We start from the raw sequence: 19,994 nt of genomic DNA on the forward strand, positions 1-19,994 counted from the left end.
CATGTTGATCAATTTGACACGTGGAGGCATCGGCCATGGTGATCGCATGAAAAAAATTTGAGTCAAATTATGCGGAAGTGAAAAAAATCTTCTGATACCATATCAAAGTTTCATCAACGGCTGAGAGAATCACTACAAGAAACTTGTTTGTTTGCGGCGGTTTTTTAGTAAGAGCGGCGGCGGTTTTGACCGCCACAAAATTATATTGCGGCGGTTTCTAAACCGCCACAATGTCGTGCGTCGGGACTTCATTTTGCGGCGGTTTTTTAAACAGCCACACAAACAGACGCAATATATTTGATAAAATTGTGGCAGTTATGAAAGTGTTGCTATTTTGGAAACTGATATAAGTTAAAAATTAGCGGCAATTTTAAACTGCCACAAATGTAAACGCACATTTTACAGTTCTTATCCAATTTGCAATTAAATGTTTATGATAATTACATTTTTCAACCTGTTTATTTAAATTCTCATCTGAAACATATGTGATAAAGATAAACTAATAAAAATGATGCAAATAGAAGCGTCATTAATTAACTAAAGATATTAAATCCAAATTTAGTACATAATAGATTTGCATCTTTCAAACATAGAAATAGTCCTTAAAATTAAGAAACTTAGGTACATAAAAATAACGAAAATATAAAGATGGTCCTAAAAGTTCCTAATAAACTAAAATTGAAGCAATTCTAAATAGTCCCTCATGATGACCCTCCATTGTCTTCAGGAACATGGCTAGACTCAGAAGAACGTCTCAAATCTGCTGGTGATCCCAATTCAGCTGCCTGAAATTAAAATAATCACAACTTAGATTCAAACTTTTACTTGGAAAATAAAATTTATGAATTTTAAAGAATTTATTTTTTACTTGATTTCCTTTAACAATTTGCATAAGGAAAGCTAATTGTTCCTTCAAAACATCAACTTCACCAACTCGTGCCTTAAGTGCTTCAACTTCATATTGCAATTGTGCTATCGTGGCCGCATTTGATGAAGATCCAGACCTTGCAGAGGAAGAATATGATCCAATGATTTGAGTCGGAGTAACCCCAAGTCCCATGCCTCGAACATATCCGGGATGCTCCTTTCCAAGCACTTTCAAGAATGCCTCATTCCCAGAAGAAGTCTCCTGAATTTCATTATGCAATTGTTCCTACATATAATGTTGAATATATAGATAAATAGTAAAAGATTACATATATGAGTTAAGAGTAAATGGTAATTGAAAATTACAAATAATATATTGTACTCACGTATTTTTCTCTAGCATCTTCGCTCACAAATGAACCATCTTTTTTTTATGAGCAATAGGATACATATCTCCTCTACTATAATGTCTTCCATATTGCATTTCCTAACATTTTGCACCATTCCAAAAGTAATTATACAAACAATTCATTTTTTAGTTTCTTCAAACAAAATAGACTAAATGAACTTTTCATACCAACTCAACCCTTTTTCTTGCTAATGTCTTTGATCCTAGAGTGTGTGGGATCAATAACTTTTCATGATTTGCTACATTTTTATCAGATATCTCCTACATTTAACAAAATTGAAAGTCAATATATGTAACCAAACTTATAACCAATGGAAGATGAAAACATATTACCATTTGTTTAGGACATGTCCTAAATTGTACAAAAAGCCTCCAATGGTCCGGGTCAATCTCTGGTGGGTGCATCTGACAATTTTCTTCCATAGAAATCTCCCAGTTATAATTTTTGTGAAACAACCTACATCGAGTGTCCCTCCATTTCTTTCCTAAGCTAGCTAAGATATATTTCTTATGCTCTTGATCATTTACATCAAATTTTGCCTTTACCACAATAAAATGAAAGTTATCATTAGTACACAAATTCCATAAGAAATCACATGTGTGCAATCAATTATAATTGATACCTTTATAGTTTCTTTATAAACATTGTTTTTGTAATCTTTTGGAACCTTCTTGCATGTCTCATACATTATGGGGAAATTACTGAAGTTGCTTACAATTTCACCCAAAAATCCTGCTAATAAACCAGCAGACTCTCCTATTGGTTGACCTTCAGCATTCCACTTGGTACACACCTTAGTGGCATCACGTGATGCAAACATATCTTACACCCTTAAACGTGTTTTCCTAACAACACCCTCCTCATCTAACATGTAAATAAACCAAACATCAACAACCCAACAAGTTTTACAATAAATAATAATAAGGAGATAACAAAGATTAGATTAAACATACCAATAACATCAACATTCCAATAGGTAGGGGATTTTTTCTGAGCCACAGATGAATCTTCAACCACATCAGATTCATGGTGTGTCGACCTCCTAGATGCGGTGCGAGTGGGCGAAGTAGGATGTATGTCATCTTAAGAAGATGATTCAATGTTTGGCATGGGCTCACTTTGAGGTAGTTGAACCTCTACACTTTGATGAGTGCCCATGGAGGAATTGTTTTCTTCATTCGGTGTGGATCGACACCTAGCCACAACATGTCTTCTTGTACGAGGCATCCCTGCATAAACCAGTCTTTTGTCTTTAATAACTAAAAGTAGAAGATAAACATACATCTACTATGAAGTTTAAACCAAACAAAAATATCTTGTGCAAAACAAATAGAGGTTTCTTACCCATGACTCTTATTAAACCATATCTTGATTATCTTCATCAAAATTTTCATTAATGGTTGAATTTTCAGGATCATCATCTATGGTCACCCTTGCCAATTGTATATGTGTGGCATCATTAGGAAATATTTGTTCCAAGTTCTGTGATGGGTATGCCTCAATGGATGCCATATATTCTTCATCATCTTCACCTATGTCATAAAAGTCCCTAGGTTTCAAATGAATCGGTATGCTCCAACCTTGTTCTTTCTCATCCTCTACATAATAAACCATTTGAGCTTCATAAGCTTTAATGTATGGTTCATCATCATCTTTTTCACCAGTATGTATTAGTCTTGCAAAGTTAACAGAGATAAAACCCAACTTATCTTCCTTCATGCCTCTTAAAGTAGTGGTGTCAGCCCATTCACATTTAAACATGGGTACTGTGAACCCATTATAGAAAATCTCAATGATATCTATCAATCTTCCATAATATGGCACCCCTCCAAATCGCATTTGGGCATCATTATTGCTTGAGTAGCTTCTTGTTCCAAATGTGCCAAAAACTCCACTATTTTGAGTTTTTAAAAATTTGTCTCGTGTTAAGGTTCGAAATTTGTATCCATTAACGTTAAATGCCGTGAACCTTCTAGCTCGGTCAAAAGGACCTTGCGCAAGACTAATAAGAACATCTTTATTTGGTTCGTTAAGACTGTCAAGATTATTTCCAACCTAATGCCATAATACATATTGTTAGTCAAATTCTTATTAAAAATAAATATATTGAACTTGGAATGCATAAGCACTTACGCGATTAGAAAACCAACGAACGAAATCTCTATGAACCCTCTTGTCTACCCCGGCAACATTCCTTGCACCACCCCTTAACTGCCTTCGTAGAATATTTCTAAATTGCCTATTTGGTTATATCATATTAGATATACGAAGAAAAAAAAAGAAAGAGAACTTAATAATTCATCCAAGTGAAATAATTACTTACTGAAGATAGTAGTCAACCACTGGGAAATTTGTTAACACATGTCTATGAGCTTGTAACTTCTCCTTGGGGGTAAGGGTAAAATATGAAGAGCCACCAACATGTTTTCCAACCATGGGATATAATTCACTTACTTGTGATTTAGATTGTCTATCATAAGGCTCATCATCTACACGACCAGGTCGATTCCATCTTGTCTCAATGTTATCTAAATACCTTGAACAAAATGCAAGAATCTCTTGCACAAGGTAGCCTTCTGCTATACAGCCTTCCGGTTGTGCTTTATTACGTACATAAGATTTTAGTTGCCCCAAGTACCTATTATTAAGCCACAATCAATTTTATTTGGATGAATGTGTTTTATTACTAAAATAATATAATAAGAAGAAACACTAGCACACATTTTTTTACCTTTTTATAGGATACATCCATCGATAATGAACAGGACCTCCAAGCTTGGCTTCTTCAACAAGGTGAACAACCAAGTGAACCATAACAGTGAAGAATGAAGGAGGAAATAACATTTCCATGTGGCATAAAGTGGAGACAATTTGATTTTGCAATTTGTCTAAATCTTCAATTTTCAACACTTTACAACATAATTGTCTGAAAAATGAGAAAAACTCAATTAATATTGCGGAAACCTCATCAGGCAATGCTGTTCGCATGGCTAATGGTAGGAATTGCTCCATCAATACATGAGAATCGTGACTTTTCAACATTCCATTCAATTTAAGGTTATCCAAATCAATGCATCTAGAAATGTTGCTAGAATAACCATCTGGCACGGTGATATTCTTTAGAGTTGTGAGAAATGCCTTCTTTCCTTTGTTAGTCAATATAAAGATAGCTAAAGGATACTTTCCATGTTCATTTGGCCAAAGTTCAGGTCTAATACCCATAGCTTGCAAGTCTTTTCTCGCATTAACATTGTCTTTTGTCTTTACACTATTATTTAACAAAGTATATATAACATTATCGCACACGTTCTTCTCAATATGCATCATGTCAAGATTGTGACGTAAACAATTATCCTTCCAATATGGAAGTTCAAAAAATATGCTTTTCTTTTTCCACTATTGAGTGGTACTTTGTGGAAGATGTCCACCTCGGGTTCTTTTTCTTGTCCCTTCTTGCACTGGTATTCTACCAAATGTGACATTAATATTCTGAACCTATTCAAGAATTTCAAAACCAGATAATGTTTTCGGTGAACTACGTAGATCTTGCTCACCATTAAAGCGGATCCTGTTCAATCTAAATCTATGTTTCTGATCAAGAAATCGGCGATGACCCATGAAACACCATTTCCTACTATAAGGAAGACGACAAGGAATAGAGTCAAAGTTACAAGATGGGCAAGCAAGTCCGGTGTAAGTATTCCACCCAGAAAGTGTTCCTAGCCCAGGAAAATCACTAATCGTCCACATCAAAGCTGCATGTAATTTAAACATTTCTCGCCTGAAAGAATCATACGCATCCACACCTGTTGTCCACAACTCCTTCAACTCTTTGATTAAAGGTTGTAGGTAGACATCTATATTATTTCCTGGCATTTTTTTACCAGGAATTATCATTGAAATTATAAAAGATGTTTGCTTCATGCATACCCATGGTGGAGTGTTGTATGGAATGAGAATTACTGGCCAAATACTATAACTTGAACTCATAACACCAAAAGGATTAAAACCATCAGTAGCTAATGCAAGACGCACATGCCATCTCATACTATTCAGCTGTCTTTGATGCCTCATCATTCCATCATTCGTACTATTCAGAACATGCCATCTCATATTCTCAGCTGTCTTTGATGACAGAAACAATCTTTGTAATCGGGGTTTCAATGGAAAGTAATGAACACTAGTGCAAAAATTGGATTTAAAATCGGAGTTTTAAGATCGGTTATAAGGTAACCGATCTTAAAAGTGACGCGGTGGCAATTTCGTAAATAACATGAACACTTTTAAGATCGGTTATAAAAGAACCGATCTTAAAAGTGGTACTTTTAAGATCGGTTATGAGAGAACCGATCTTAAAAGTGGCACTATTAAGATTGGTTCTCTCATAACCGATTTTGTATGTGGTATACAAAATCGGTTCTTAATTAACCGATTTTAAAAGTATCGTCAGAAATCTTTTATATTCCCCTCCATTCTCATTTTCTTTAATCTTTCTCATTTTCTAAAGTCTCTAGGTAAATTTCATAACGGGCCGTTCTCCAAGGAGTACGGGCCGTTCTCCATGGAGAACGGGCCGTTCTCCTAGGAGTACGGGTCGTACTCCTTGCAGAACGGGCCATTCTCCAAGGAGAACGGACCATTCTCCAAGGAGAAATGACCGTTCTCCAAGTGATTTTTTTGGCCTTTTAATCCGGCTGGAACGGCCCGTTCAGTTTTGGAACGGCCTGTTCCAGTTTAATTTTTTTTTCACAACCAGACTTTTAAGATCGATTATAAAACATCCGATCTTAAAAGTTGACTTTTAAAATCGGTTGTTTAACCGATTTTAAAAGTCTAACTTTTAAAATCGGCTATTTCAAAATCGGTTACAGAACCGATTTTAAAAGTAAAAAATAACCGATTTTAAAAGTCTTTTTTCCACTAGTGGAAGTACTTTTGCAAGAACTTTCTTCATACTATTGTCATCACTAGATAACCTAGACTTATTTATTTTTGCCCTTGATTTCCACCTTGAAGTGTTACAAACTTTGCATGTCTCGCTCTCTTCATCTTCCCTGTTGCCCCAATAAAGCATACAATCATTCGGACATGCTTGTATCTTTTCATAGTTCAAACCAAGCTTGGTGATTATTTTCTTTGCCTCGTAGAATGAACTTGGAATATTTGCATGTTCAAAGGCATCTTTCAGAAGTTCTAAAATCATTGTCATGGCCTTATTGCTCATCCCACACAAGCATTTGATATGATATAACTTCACCAAAAATGACAATCTTGAATACTTTATGGACCCTTCGTACAAGGGTTGTTCCCCATCTCTTGCTAATTCATAAAACTCATTAGCTTCACGCCTTTCTTCAGATGCATTTGGCATCACTTCTTCATCTCTATCAATCTCTACATTTGACACAATGGGTACTTCATTTCCATGGGGCCGTCATTAATCAAGTTTTGAATAGGATCTTCAATATCAGTGGCATCTTGGTCTACATTTGGAGTATTACTAGTTTCTCCTATCCTTCTTTCCCCATGATGAGTCCAACTTGTATACCCATGTTGCGAGTTGCATCAATTGTCCCGTGGCAGAGGCTAGATGGGCCAAGTCACTGTCGAATCATGGCGCTTGGGCTGCTGCGCTCTTAAGTAAAAAGAGTTGTGCCCTGACTATCAGCTATAGCTTTTGGCCTAGTGGTAAGCGCTCGATCCAACAATTGGTATCAGAGCCAAGGTCATGAGTTCGATACCCAGCGGGGCAATTGCTGAGTGGGAGATTGTTGCGGGTTGCATCAATTGTCCCGTGGCGGAGGCTAGGTGGGCCAAGTCACTGTCGAATCATGGCGCTTGGGCTGCTGCGCTCTTAAGTAAAAAGAGTTGCGCCCTGACTATCAGCTATAACTTTTGGCCTAGTGGTAAGCGCTCGATCTAACAACCCACATGGAAACGGTGTACAAATTAAATGATCATACACCACATCCTTGATCTGTCTTTTTTTGAAACCACATCGTTTACAAGGACATATTATTTTGTCATTTATTGAACTGTGTTCAAAAGAAAAATCAATAAATCCCCTAACTCCTTGCTCATACTCCATTGTGTTTGGCGGCTTCATTATCCATGACTTATCCATTGCTTCAAAATTGTAAAATGATGCACTCCCACAAGCATAGAGGCTTTGAATAAAGATAAAGTCCTAAATTTCAGGGTATTGGGAGAGAAATAAATTATAGTAAATAGAGCTTGAAATAAGATCAATCCATATAGAGAAGTTTATCCATATAGACTGATACTCAATAACATATCACTGTTTCAAGTGAAACTATACACAAATCAATTTAGAGAAGAAACTCTTGAAATCTGTTACTACAGATAGCTGAAGGTCATAAAAAATGGATGTACACAATACTGTCCATACAAGAAAGCAACATGTTAACCAGACCAAATTCAGAAACGAGATACTTGATGCCAATGGTTTCAGATATGCAATCATGTACAATTGATAAATCATTTATTCCAGTTAATTTCTCCCTCAGTAGTGAGCATTAGTCATGGTTTATTTAAATTGAGGGTAAATGATTCAATATTTTAATGATAATATCGTGGAGAACTTTGATTGACAAGAAATGATGCAAATGACAGTTAACATTAACCCTTTAAAGGCTAAATTGTACAAGAAATATTCTCAATTTTTTTAATTAAAAAAACCTACAGCCCGCTCAATAAAAAAAAAACTTCAAATATATACTTTTGCAATATGGATAAAAATATAAACAAAAATGACTCAAGACAAAGCTTTAATCAACTGTAGGTAGGGGTGTTAAAAAACTACATTAAACTAAACTATTGTAAAAACTAAACTAAATTAGATTATAAAAAATTAAACTAATTTTGATAAAAACTAAACTAAACCATATTTTAAGTTTAATTTTTAAAAACTAAACAATTATAAAAAGTAGTTTAGTGCACTTTAGTTATAAAAAAGTTATAATTAAGAAATGTTATAAATAATTAATTAGAACTAAACTAATAAATAACTAAATTGGATTAAACTAGAAAAAACCAAATTATTTTTATAAAAAAATGAACTAAAATAAATTTTAAGAATGAATGATTTTTGGACACAATTATGAGTTATGGACGGAAAATAGTTGTTTCATATGAATTGAAATCATAACAGGGGTATATGACTTACTATCCAGATCGTGTGGTTTGATGTAATATGGTTCAATGGCCCACTTCAGATATGCAATTCAAGGCCACTTTACTATTTTGTTGACTGAGACCAAAACCTCGTTGAGCAATATTTAAATAACATTTATTTATTTATTTTTATCATAAGTTTGACCATAAAGAAATTATAAATTTAAAATTGAAAAGATATTTTTTTAGAATTTAATTGAATTCAGTTTATAATAATAATAATAATAATAATAATAATAATAATAAGTTAGTTTAATATAAATTATAGTATAGTTCAAACTTACTAACTATAGTTCACTAAAATATAAAATAGTTTAGTTCAATTTTTAAAATTCACCAAAACCCATATGCTGATGTTCATTAAAATACTGAGTAAACATGTAGCTTATAGAAAGAAGCTATTAACATAATGTGGCAGAATTCACATCATTTGATCTTCTCTTGCATCCAACTATTATCACAAAAACAGGTACCACAAAACATAGCATAAGGCATCCCAAGTTTTTCAACTCATAATCAGAATATCTTGCGTATAGAAGGGTGATGAATTTATTAACATATAGCTTCCTTATGTAGAGATACCTGGATTTTAGCTCCACGATATGTGATCACACCTGGGATGCAAGTTAAGGTAGTAAACTCAAAGGAAGCAACCTATAAACCAAAACAAATAAAATCTTCAGAAAAATCGTCAATGCACGTTAAACTTTAGGTGATTTGGAAAATTGTTATGCTTCCCACCACCCAAACCCAATATAAAGACAAAATTATCCTAAAATTAGTTTTTCTCATATTTCTTATTCTCTAACTCGAGCATCATTTTCATATTTCAGGACATTGGCAAATAAAATTACAGTAAAATCAATGCTAAAATTAAATTATATTCTAAAAAAGATAGTCAAATTATAAAAAATAATTTAAGAATAAGTATGTCATTTCATAGCAAACATAGTATCCAAAAATAATGCACAAGTACCAGGAAAGGTGCGAGTATGATGCTATATATTAATTCATACACATTGTGTCAATAACAATATCGTGCTCTGTTAGGAGTGTCATCAACAAAGTAAAACATTTTTTTTGTTTACCTCACTAAATTAGTGTCATTAACAAAGTAACAAAATTAGTTCTAGATACAAAGGAAAAACGTTTTTTTTGTCCTTATACTCAGTTAAACATGGTCAAGGTCCTTGTACTGTCACATTCACGAATTTGGTCCTCAAATTTTAAATAAACACGTGAATTTAAGAATTCATTATGTTTTGTAAAGTTTAAAGATCAAACTCATCTTTTACCCAAAAAAAGGATCATTTACTATGTATAGTACATAATAAAATGGGGAAAATATATTAAATTCCTACATGAACAGGACAGAACAGAATGCCTTCCTTCACCAACGAGGGACTAATTTCAAACAATCCAACAACCCTATCCCTTAGGCCTAAATCACAACTCAAAAAATTAACACCGAGGGACAGCATAAAGCTGTAAAAACAACAACCAACCAACCTCAACGAGATGGCACTACGTGGATCAAACAACACTTTCAGGGCAGCATAGAGACATAACACGCAGTAGTAAAATAGTTTTACAGCCTATTCATTTAATTAGCATATACCAAATCCGCATGATTAAGAAAATTACAAAGCGAGCATTACAAAACACAATCTAACCTGATAGCCAGGAAAAAGAATGATTAAAAAAAATCCTCGAAACGGAAGCTTCAGACCGATCTACGAGCTCAAGATCGCATCAAATAAGAATCCTAAATTCAACAATATAAAATATCTTTTTTTGTTTTGTGCTTCTTTCAGGGTATTTAATTATTGGATTAGGAGTTCAAAATTATTTTTTGCATTTATGAAAATATGCTTATCTCTCTCTCTCACACGCACACACACTCTCTGTGCTTTTCTCTTTCCTATTTCTTAGTTAATTAATTTGTTCTTGCCTCTTTCTTCTGCTGATGACTTATACATGCTAAAACAAGAATATATATGGTAATAACATGCATAACTACCTTTTCTTCACCAGAATGGTCAACGTGTCAAAAAGTATAGAGGAATGGGTTCCCTAGAAGCCATGACTAAAGGGAGTGATGCAAGGTACTTGGGGGATACTGCAAAGCTAAAAATTGCTCAGGGAGTTGTTGGAGCTGTTAAAGATAAGGGCTCTGTCTTGAATTTCATACCATACCCACTCTTCTAATTATTTATTTCGTACTCTGGCTATTTTGAATTAGCTGCCTTTGAGGCTTAATCATTTGCACAATAAAAAAAGGTGGTGTTATTATTTGAGTGACTGCACATTTCCTATTGAACGCATCTATTTGGTTTTTGTTTGCTAGTTTTTTATTTGCATGATGCGGAAAAGCTAGGGTACTGTAGTTATGTAAAAATAAAATCCTTGTTTTGTTTGTCATTGCATTCTCAAAACAAGAAAAGAAATAAAAGAAATTGCAGCAATTTGTATGTACCGAACGGATTTAGGATGAGTTTCTTTCTGTAGTGAAGGATTAATCCGATGGAAGTCAGTTCTAAGGAGAACAAAAACCTAAAGATGCAGAGATTAGAGCTGCTAAAGATGGAATACTCACCAAAAGAGAGGCAGAGCAAAGCAAACACTGTCAGCCCTTGAAATCGTCGTCGTAAGCCCTTCAACCTGTCGCTGTTAGCCCATGAGCTCGTCCCCGTGAGCAATGTCCATAGCGGAAGAGCAAAGGGGTGACTCTTGGGCAGGGTAGACGCGTGACTATGAGGGAAGGAGAAGAAGAAGAATAGAGTGGGGGTTAGGTTTCTAAGGTGTTTCTGATGAGAGGGGGGAACATTTGGCTCTAAAAATTTTAACTTAGCTACGGCGGTTCTACATTAACCGCCGAAGAATAATAAAAAATTGCGTCTGTTTGCTCAAACTACCGTAAATTTTAACTGAATAATAAAGCGGCGGCGGTTGTTTAAAACCGCCGCAAACTTTGTGACGTAATTCCTTTTTTTTGGTGTAGTGAATGATTGGAAAACAGAGAGAAAAAGAAAGGAGATTGAGAATAAAACAAAAGACAGAATGCAATAATATTTCTGAATGTAACCACCGAAAAATAGAACTGTACAAATATATAACAGAATGAGAAACCAAAACAGAAACTGCCTAGGCTACCTGTTAAACTGGTTATACTAACTAATAAAAGAATATGAAACTAAAATACAATTAGTAAACAGAATGTTGTAATACCTACTGTGATAAGTTGCCAAATGTTATGAGTTGTCTATTGTTATAAGCTGCTTAAGTAACATGATGTTTTTAAGTTGTTTTATAATTATATTCATGATCAATTTGTGTTGTAAGTTGATATGCTAGTTGTGATGTTATGATGATAAGTTGTAAGATGAATGATGATATTTAAGTTGCTAAAGTTGAAAGTTGTATGTTGATTTAAAATGTTCATGTTATATACATTGTGTAATATTCTAAATTTTTGATACAATATTATACTATTCTCAAGTTATTATTATTATTATTATTATTATTATTATTATTATTATTATTATTATTATTATTATTATTATCTTATTCTTAAAATAATAATCTAAATTTCTAGTTACCATATTTTAAAATAAATAGAGATTAAGTACAATATTTTTATATAATTATAATACATTAAAATTTTTATTACAGTATTTCTAGTAAACTAAAATGGAATTATATTATATTTAATCATATTATAGAATTTTAAAATCTTATTTATAATATTTTTTTAAATAATATTTTAACTATATTAAATCTTAAATATTTAATATAAGTAATAAAGTTATTTAATTTTTCTAAAATATATATACATAGATGGTTAAAGAAAGAGGGATTAAAAAAATTAATTAAAAACAATTAAAAAAAACTTATTTGCATTGAATGCATGGATAAGCTTATGCCGTAAGACATATCCATTGGTAAAAAAAAAAATTATCTACAAGTAAGGAATGGTTGGGAATCAACGAAAAGGAAAAGATATCATTACATACAAATTATGTAATGATTACAAGGGAGGGTTATAAATAGGAATAGAAATGTAGAATGAGGGGAGGAGAACCATAAGAAAAGAAGAGATAAATTGAGAAGGAAAAGAGAGAAAGAGTAAGAAGAAGGAAAGTGAGAATTTTTTTTTTTTCCAATCTTAGTTATCTCTAAGTAATTCCACTTTTCGATTAAGATAAAGGGGGTGACTTTTATCCCTTTTAAATTTTTATACTATTATATTTATTTATTTTATATTATATCTATGTATATTTATTTAGTGGGTGTTCCTAACCTCACTTATTGGTTTTATCTATGATACTTTTAACTCTATATAGTCGATAAGGTGTTACTAATTTATGTTGTTTTATTATTTTATGATATTTACAACAGACATATAATTAGTATAATATTCTTAAACACATCTTATTGTTGTAAACTATATTTTACTAAATCCTATATAATTAAAAATATTCTAAATTGTTTAGTTTAAACATTTTTATTATTTCTAATTATAATATAGCTTTGTTAATTTTCCTAAGCTCAACGTAATATTATCATTTCTTATAAAGATAAATGTTAATCTATGGTCAAAAGAATGAAAATTTGAATCAATTTGTAATTGGAAGTTTAACCTTGGGGATTTAAATGAGTAAAAAACTTAAGATGAAATATCTTTTTGTTATTTGAGATTATGATAAAGTTTATTTATCCTGACTAGTCACTATACAAAAAAAATTTCAAATTACACTACAACAAGAAAACTCTAAAATATATAATTAATTGGTTACAAATAATTTGTACATTCTATTTATTATTTATTTGTATTTATTGGATAATTGTTCTCACTTCTTATTTTTCTTTGTTATAAAATTTAAATTAAAAATACTAGAAAATAATTGAATCTACAAACAATCCCATGTCCCTTTACAATTGTTATTTTTGTTGTTTTTCCTAGAGGGAGTTGGAATGTGGATGCAGTTTCAAATTCCATTACTTTTAAGAGATAGGATTGTCATCCTTTATATTTTTCCACAATCAAAAGAATCCTACTATTATTGATGGACCGATTATAGTGACTTTCTTTTTACCACCTGCCAACCATAACAATCCTATTACAACTTTATTTTCACCCCAATGTAATTATTATAGTAGAAGTGTAAAGATAAATAGTTTGTAAATAAGTACGTTATTGTAAATATTTTAGAATAGTATGCAATGTATATAAAATCTAACTATGTGTACATTATTTCATGGAACTTTCTTTTATTTTTTTTCATCTTTATGATAAATATTATTAATTTTATAGATGCTTTAATAACCTATAAGAAAGATATTATTTTATTATTAAATTTAGAATCATAAAAATAGACGTTACACATTGATCTATGAAGATGATGATTATGAGTAATACTAGTTGAAAGATGAATTGAGTTGTATGTTGTTCATTTAGTAGCTATGTTGAATATGTTCTAAGCATGATGTGGATGTGTTGTTGAGATGATGAATGTTGAGAATGTTTTGACATTTAGGCATAGTGTCGAAAATTGAATTGTGTTGATTGACCTAGGATTAGTGTAATATTTCGAACCTTTGGTACAATATTATAATGCACTCAATATTATTATTATTATTATCTTATTTTTTATAATAATAATCTAAATTTTTAGTTACCATATTTGAAAAATAAATAGAAATATAATGTTTTATTTTTTAATGCTATAATTGTTTTTGGAGACATATAAAATTTAATTACATTATAAATTTTTTTAAAATCTAAATCTTTTTATAAAAACTTTAATTGTATTAATGAAGTATATAAATATTCAAATAATTATTCCTTATATGTTTATATAAAAGAGAGAGGAGAGAAAGGTTTTTTTTAAATAAATAAAAAACCTACAACAAGATAAGTACTGCAGGTGTATGTAAAGAGATAAAACTTATCTCTAGTTAATGAAGCTTTAAATGCATCTAACTAGATGGTTACTTCTTTTTTTTAAAAAAAAAAAATGGGCCTATAAATAGAGGAAGGGGGATCATCAGAGGAGAGAAAAAAAAAGCAAGAGAGGGAAAGTGTATGTAGGAAAGAAAAAAGAAAGAAGAGAGAGAAGGAGTAAGGAAGGAAAGTGAAAATTTTAGCATTAAATTTCGATAATTTTATAATTTTAAGGTAAGGGGGAGGTGACTTTTATCCTTTTAAATTTTCTATACTATTATATTTGTTTATTTTATGTTATAACTATGTGTATTTACTTAGTGAGGTGTCCCTAACCTCGTTTATTTGCTTAAACTATGGTATTTTTTTACGTTAAATAATTAATGATGAGTTTTTAATTTGTGTTGTTTAATTATTTCATGTTGTTTATATGATGGAGGAGGCAAGTGAAGTGAGTGTCAATCTTCCTTTTCCTTCTCCAAGAACTTCGATCTTCTTCCTTGAACAAGCTTTCCAGATTGAATTAATGACTTTAGAACAAGAAGTGAAGAATCCCTAGGCTAAGATAGAAGTATCCTAGCTAGAAACTCAAAAGAAAGATCACGGCCAAGGCTTAGAAATTTAGAATTCCTAATGCTAAAACTATGAACTCGTTGGGTGACTTTGAGAGAGAGAATTGGCTGAATAGTTTTTAGATTTCTCAAAATGATTCAAAGTGCTTACAAGTGAATAAAGAGATCAATATATAGGTGTGGAAAGCTTACTAGTGGTGCCAACTCAAAGCTAGCATCATTGGCGCTAATTTTTGAATTTCAAATGGAATTTGAAATTCAAATCTTGGTAAGCTACGTGCTAATCCGTGAATCAAGGCCTCTAGCTTCATCTAAGTTTCATTTATGGGTAATTTGGTTAAATTTGGTGCGCACATGTTCAGCCTCCACCATGCCTAACCATGTGACCCAAATTTAAACCAAATGACTTCTAAATGAAACTCAAATTAAGCCTAATAAACCTAATATTGATTTCCTTGCATAATCCTATTCTAATGGCCTAACAAATACAAATAATAGGAAAAATTACAAGAATCAAAATGAGCTCCATATTGGGTACCAAAAGCCCAAAGGCTCATGAAACCCAAAACTAGGTCCATTAAGCCTAAGGCCCAAAAGTCCTATACTAAAGGTCCATAATACAAGACCAACAATTATGAAATCATATACTACTCAATATGCAATAAAGATGGTGATCCAAGTAAAGCTCATGTGAAGAGTAACCTGGGCCCAGCAAGCCCATTGGGCCCACCAAACTCTAAAGTAGTCAAATATTCTAGTAGTCTCCTTGTCATAGCTCTAGTGGTTGGACCCTTGGTCCATGCTCTTTCATCATTATAACTGTCATTTACTAGATTAATATTCTTTAATACACTCCATTTTTGTAAACTATATTATAATAAATTATAAATAAGTAAATTTATTTAACTTAATTTTTTTTTCTAACTATAGTCTAGTATTGTTAAATTTTTCTTAATCTCATCTTCGTTCATTATTCATTAAAGATAAATGTTAATCTATGGCCATAAGAATGAAAATTTGAATTAATTTGTAGTTAGAAGTTTGACCTTGGGGATTTAAATGAGTAAAGAACTTAAGATGAATTATCCTTTTATTGTTTGATATTATGATAAACTCATTTATCCTGACTAGTCAGTACAAAAATAATTCAATTTTTTATTAAAACAGAAGGATTTATATATTCACTTAATATTGGTTAAAAATATTTCTATGCATTTTATTTAATTATTATAATTATTGGATAATTATTCTCTCTCCTTATTTTTCTTTGTTTTAAAACTAAATCATTTATAATGTAAAATAGATGGATCTACCCGACATACCTGACTTTTTTCCTTCAATTATATTATCCGTATTTTCTAGAACAAATTGGACCATCAATGTGGTTGCCAATTTTGTTACTTTTCACAGTATAGCATTATCAACTTTTACTTTTTTCTCTAAACCAAGAAATTTCCACTGTTATTGATGGTCTTTTAATAGTTACCTTCTACCTACCCCAGCCAATCATGTTAACCCAATTGTAAAATTATTTCAACCTAATATGTAAATACTGTAGTAAAAGTAGAGAATATATAGTATGTAAATAAGTATCTTATTGTAAATATTTTAGAATGATATGTAATGTAATTATAAGAAATATATATATTTAGTATTAAATTTAAGGTGTGACAACTAGAGGAAAGGTTGTTTTAAAAGTTGCATGTCCTATTGTGTAGACATTGTGTCGTGATGTTTTGATAGTCCAATTTATTGAAACCCTTCTTGAGAAGTTGACCCTTGAAGTATAAAGTTGAGTTTCCTTTATGTTCTTAGTTGATGTTGAGTAAAGTTTCAAATTAAGGGCTACTACCTTTAATTGATTACTGGAGAAGTTGTGTGGTTTCTTGTAGCTAGTTATTGGGTTAACTCCATAAGGGACTTGGTAATGCATGTTAAGGTCATGGTGCGCCTATATCCAACTATACTAGTCTTGACGCTGGAACCAGACTTTCTTAGTTTAAGTGGTGATATCCGAGAGATCATGTATGTGTTATGGATTGATATTCGAATTTGTTGTTGATCCAGCAAATCCAAAAAGATCATTTGTGTTGATTGGTTTAGTAGGGTCTAGTTACTTAGACTACTCACCTATGGTGTAAGAGTTCTCCTAATTGAATTACGTGATGACGCATATAGTTGTTGTGTTGCACATATGATGTATTGACTTAGTTGTGTTGTTTACATGTGGTGTTGATCTATGATAAAATGTGTTGATGTGTTAAAATTTGAGTTGTTGTTGTGTTTGTTTAAGTTGAGATTATGTTATGACATTGTATTGTAGTAGAATGAGTGGCTATGCTAATAGTATTAAATGTGTTATGGTGTCTGATGCTGGTTAAATATGAGATGGGATAGTGCACCTTGTTATTCCTATGTAAAGTTGACACATGTTAATGTTGTGGTGATGTTGGATTTAGTTGAAGATGTGATAATATGAGTGTTATTCATAATTAACATGTGGTTGTGTTGAATATATGATGTTGTTATGATGAAGAATATTGATAGATCAATTTTTGTATATCTTTCTATGCATTTTTTTGGTTTATTTGACTTTTATTAGTATCATATTGTGATATATTAGCTTTGATTTATTCTAGTTAGTCATTTTGGTCTTAGTTGTAAATTTTAGTTAATTTCAGTAATTTTTTTCCCTGTTTTGAAATTATTTCTTATGCAGGTCATATCTAGAGCTCTCGATGTTAGATTTGAATGTTCTTGGTGTCCTTGAAAAGATAAGACCGTTCAGACACTAAGTAACCCAAAATTGCATTGTAAAGTTGCAGCCCTACACAATTTTTTCTTTTCTTTTTTCTTTTTAGATTGTACTGTTAGGATTTTTTTAGTGATGTAATTAATTGATTTAGTGGGTTGAACCTTTAATTACTCAGATTAGGCCAATTAGTGTAGTTTATAAATAAGTGTAACACATGTACACTTGATATCATATACCTCATTTTTCAAATTTTAGAGTTATTTCCTCTATAAATTTCTCCAATTTCTCTCTCTCTCTCTTTGATTTTTTCTTACACAAATTGGATTCTTGCAACATGATTATGATGCATGGCTAATTCATTAATTGATTCTAGGTTTCAAGAACTACAGTAAAATTCGAGTTCTTAATCTTTTTACCGAACGAATTTTCTGTTTCTCTTCGTTGTTTTTAGGCTTAATTTCTTTTTTCATGATTGTGAATTTCTTTTTGGATCTAGGAATAAAGATTTAAGATTAATTTTATATCTAAATTTAGATTTAGACCTAAAATAACATAAATCACCTAATTCAACCGTTCATCGTTCTTGAATTTTATTCAAATTATGAGATTGTGATTGTGTTTTATGTTTTAATGAAATTCATAGATATAGGTTTAGATCTACATTTTTTTGATTAAGTTCATGTTGAGTTAGGTTGATTGATAATTCAAATTTATTGTTGAACAATGAAAATTTTACTATACGGATTGAAACCTTAAATTGATACTTTTCCGATTGAAACCTTAAATTGATACTTTTTCGATTGAATTTTTAATTCCTAATTTTTTGTTTGTTGATTGAATACTATTCAAATATTAAAAATTTCCTTCCTAATTATATGTTAAAATACGAATTTAATGTGTTTGTGTCTTCGTGAAGAATAACATAGGTTGTTCCCTATATTGTAAATTTTTAGGAAAAATCTAGTTTATTTTTTATAGTGACTCGACATTCGCTATCAAACATGAGTTGTGGATGTAGTGATATTTTTAATTGATATTGTGTTGTAGTAGAATGGAATATATTCATGTTGATAGTGTTGGTTGTGTTGTGATGATATATGTTGATAGTGTTAAAACCATGATGAAGTTGAGGTTGTTGACTTTAAAATGTGATGAAGTATTATATTGTTTATAAATGGTGTTGTATATGTTGATTTATGAATTCTAACTTATCCTTGTGTGCTTTCATTTGTTTTTTTGATCAGCCAAGCAATAAGTATTATATATAATATGGAAGCACCAGAGGTACTCAATTACATATGTAAAAAGTCACAAAGCAAGCCTAAATAATAACCTACTATGGATTACTTAGCTTGTACCTCTATAGTTATAATCAGAGAGGACCTTCTACATTAACAAAATTAAAGTGCCTTAGTCATAGTACAATTAACAGTCTTTAAGAGAATCAAAGCATGTGATTGGGCTATAATGATTATACTTGATATGAGAATACAACAAAAATAAGTTGATGAACTATGTAGTAGAAGTCATCTGACAAATGGTAAAGTGATGTTTTTTGGTGCTATCCTAAAGTTACATTTTTAGTCAACCTAAATTACTGTATAGTTTTATATACATATATGTAATATTTCATATTAGTCGTAATTCAATATATATATATATATATATATATATATATATTAAGTGGCAAATAAGTTTAAAGTATTCATGAATTATTTTTAACCATTATGGATGGTTTCTTGACCTACATGAATATACCTCATGATATTTAAGTCCAAAAAATTAGAGTATTCAAATCTGAATTAAAAGAAATGAAAACCAGTCAATTGAAAATCGGAAAAAGCTATTTCTTTTGTTGTTGTAGTTTATTTTGATATTCAATTCTTCTTGTAAAATTCAAACTAAAGCAAATTAAATTGCATATCACACTTGTTTATATTACTTTTATACTCATATAAAATATCATTATCTAAACTTAAGTAAGACTCAATTTTAATAATGATAATACATGATTCTATACGTGTTCAAAACCTTTTAGTTATTACAAATTATGAGTTTATGAATGTTTGTAATGCACTTCTTATAAGGTGTTTTTAATCTAATTATTATCTTTTGGTTGCTAGTTATATAAATGTTATTTTTAAGGTTTGATCATAACTTAATTAATTATTAAATTCAATATTACGTATAAATGTGGATAGTTCGAGTAGGTTTTAGATACTTTAATCAAGGTTGACTTAAGATGTAAAAGA

The 19,994-nt window shown here is 31.1% G+C and overlaps 1 protein-coding gene across 1 annotated transcript; it reads right to left on the reverse strand.

The window, feature by feature from the left end:
• Positions 1 to 701: 701 nt before the first annotated feature.
• LOC145949838 (uncharacterized) lies at positions 702 to 2,097 on the reverse strand. Its single transcript, XM_083060728.1, has 6 exons — positions 1,900 to 2,097; positions 1,610 to 1,816; positions 1,445 to 1,537; positions 1,289 to 1,354; positions 869 to 1,153; positions 702 to 785 (listed from the first exon to the last, which is right to left on the reverse strand). The coding sequence occupies exons 1-6, from the start codon at positions 2,095 to 2,097 to the stop codon at positions 702 to 704; spliced, it is 933 nt and encodes a 310-aa protein (XP_082916854.1).
• Between the last annotated feature and the right edge of the window lie 17,897 nt (positions 2,098 to 19,994).

Source organism: Cajanus cajan, chromosome 7, assembly GCF_000230855.2.
Source record: "Cajanus cajan strain Asha chromosome 7, NIPB_CcT2T_4, whole genome shotgun sequence".
Classification (NCBI taxonomy): Eukaryota; Viridiplantae; Streptophyta; class Magnoliopsida; order Fabales; family Fabaceae; genus Cajanus; species Cajanus cajan.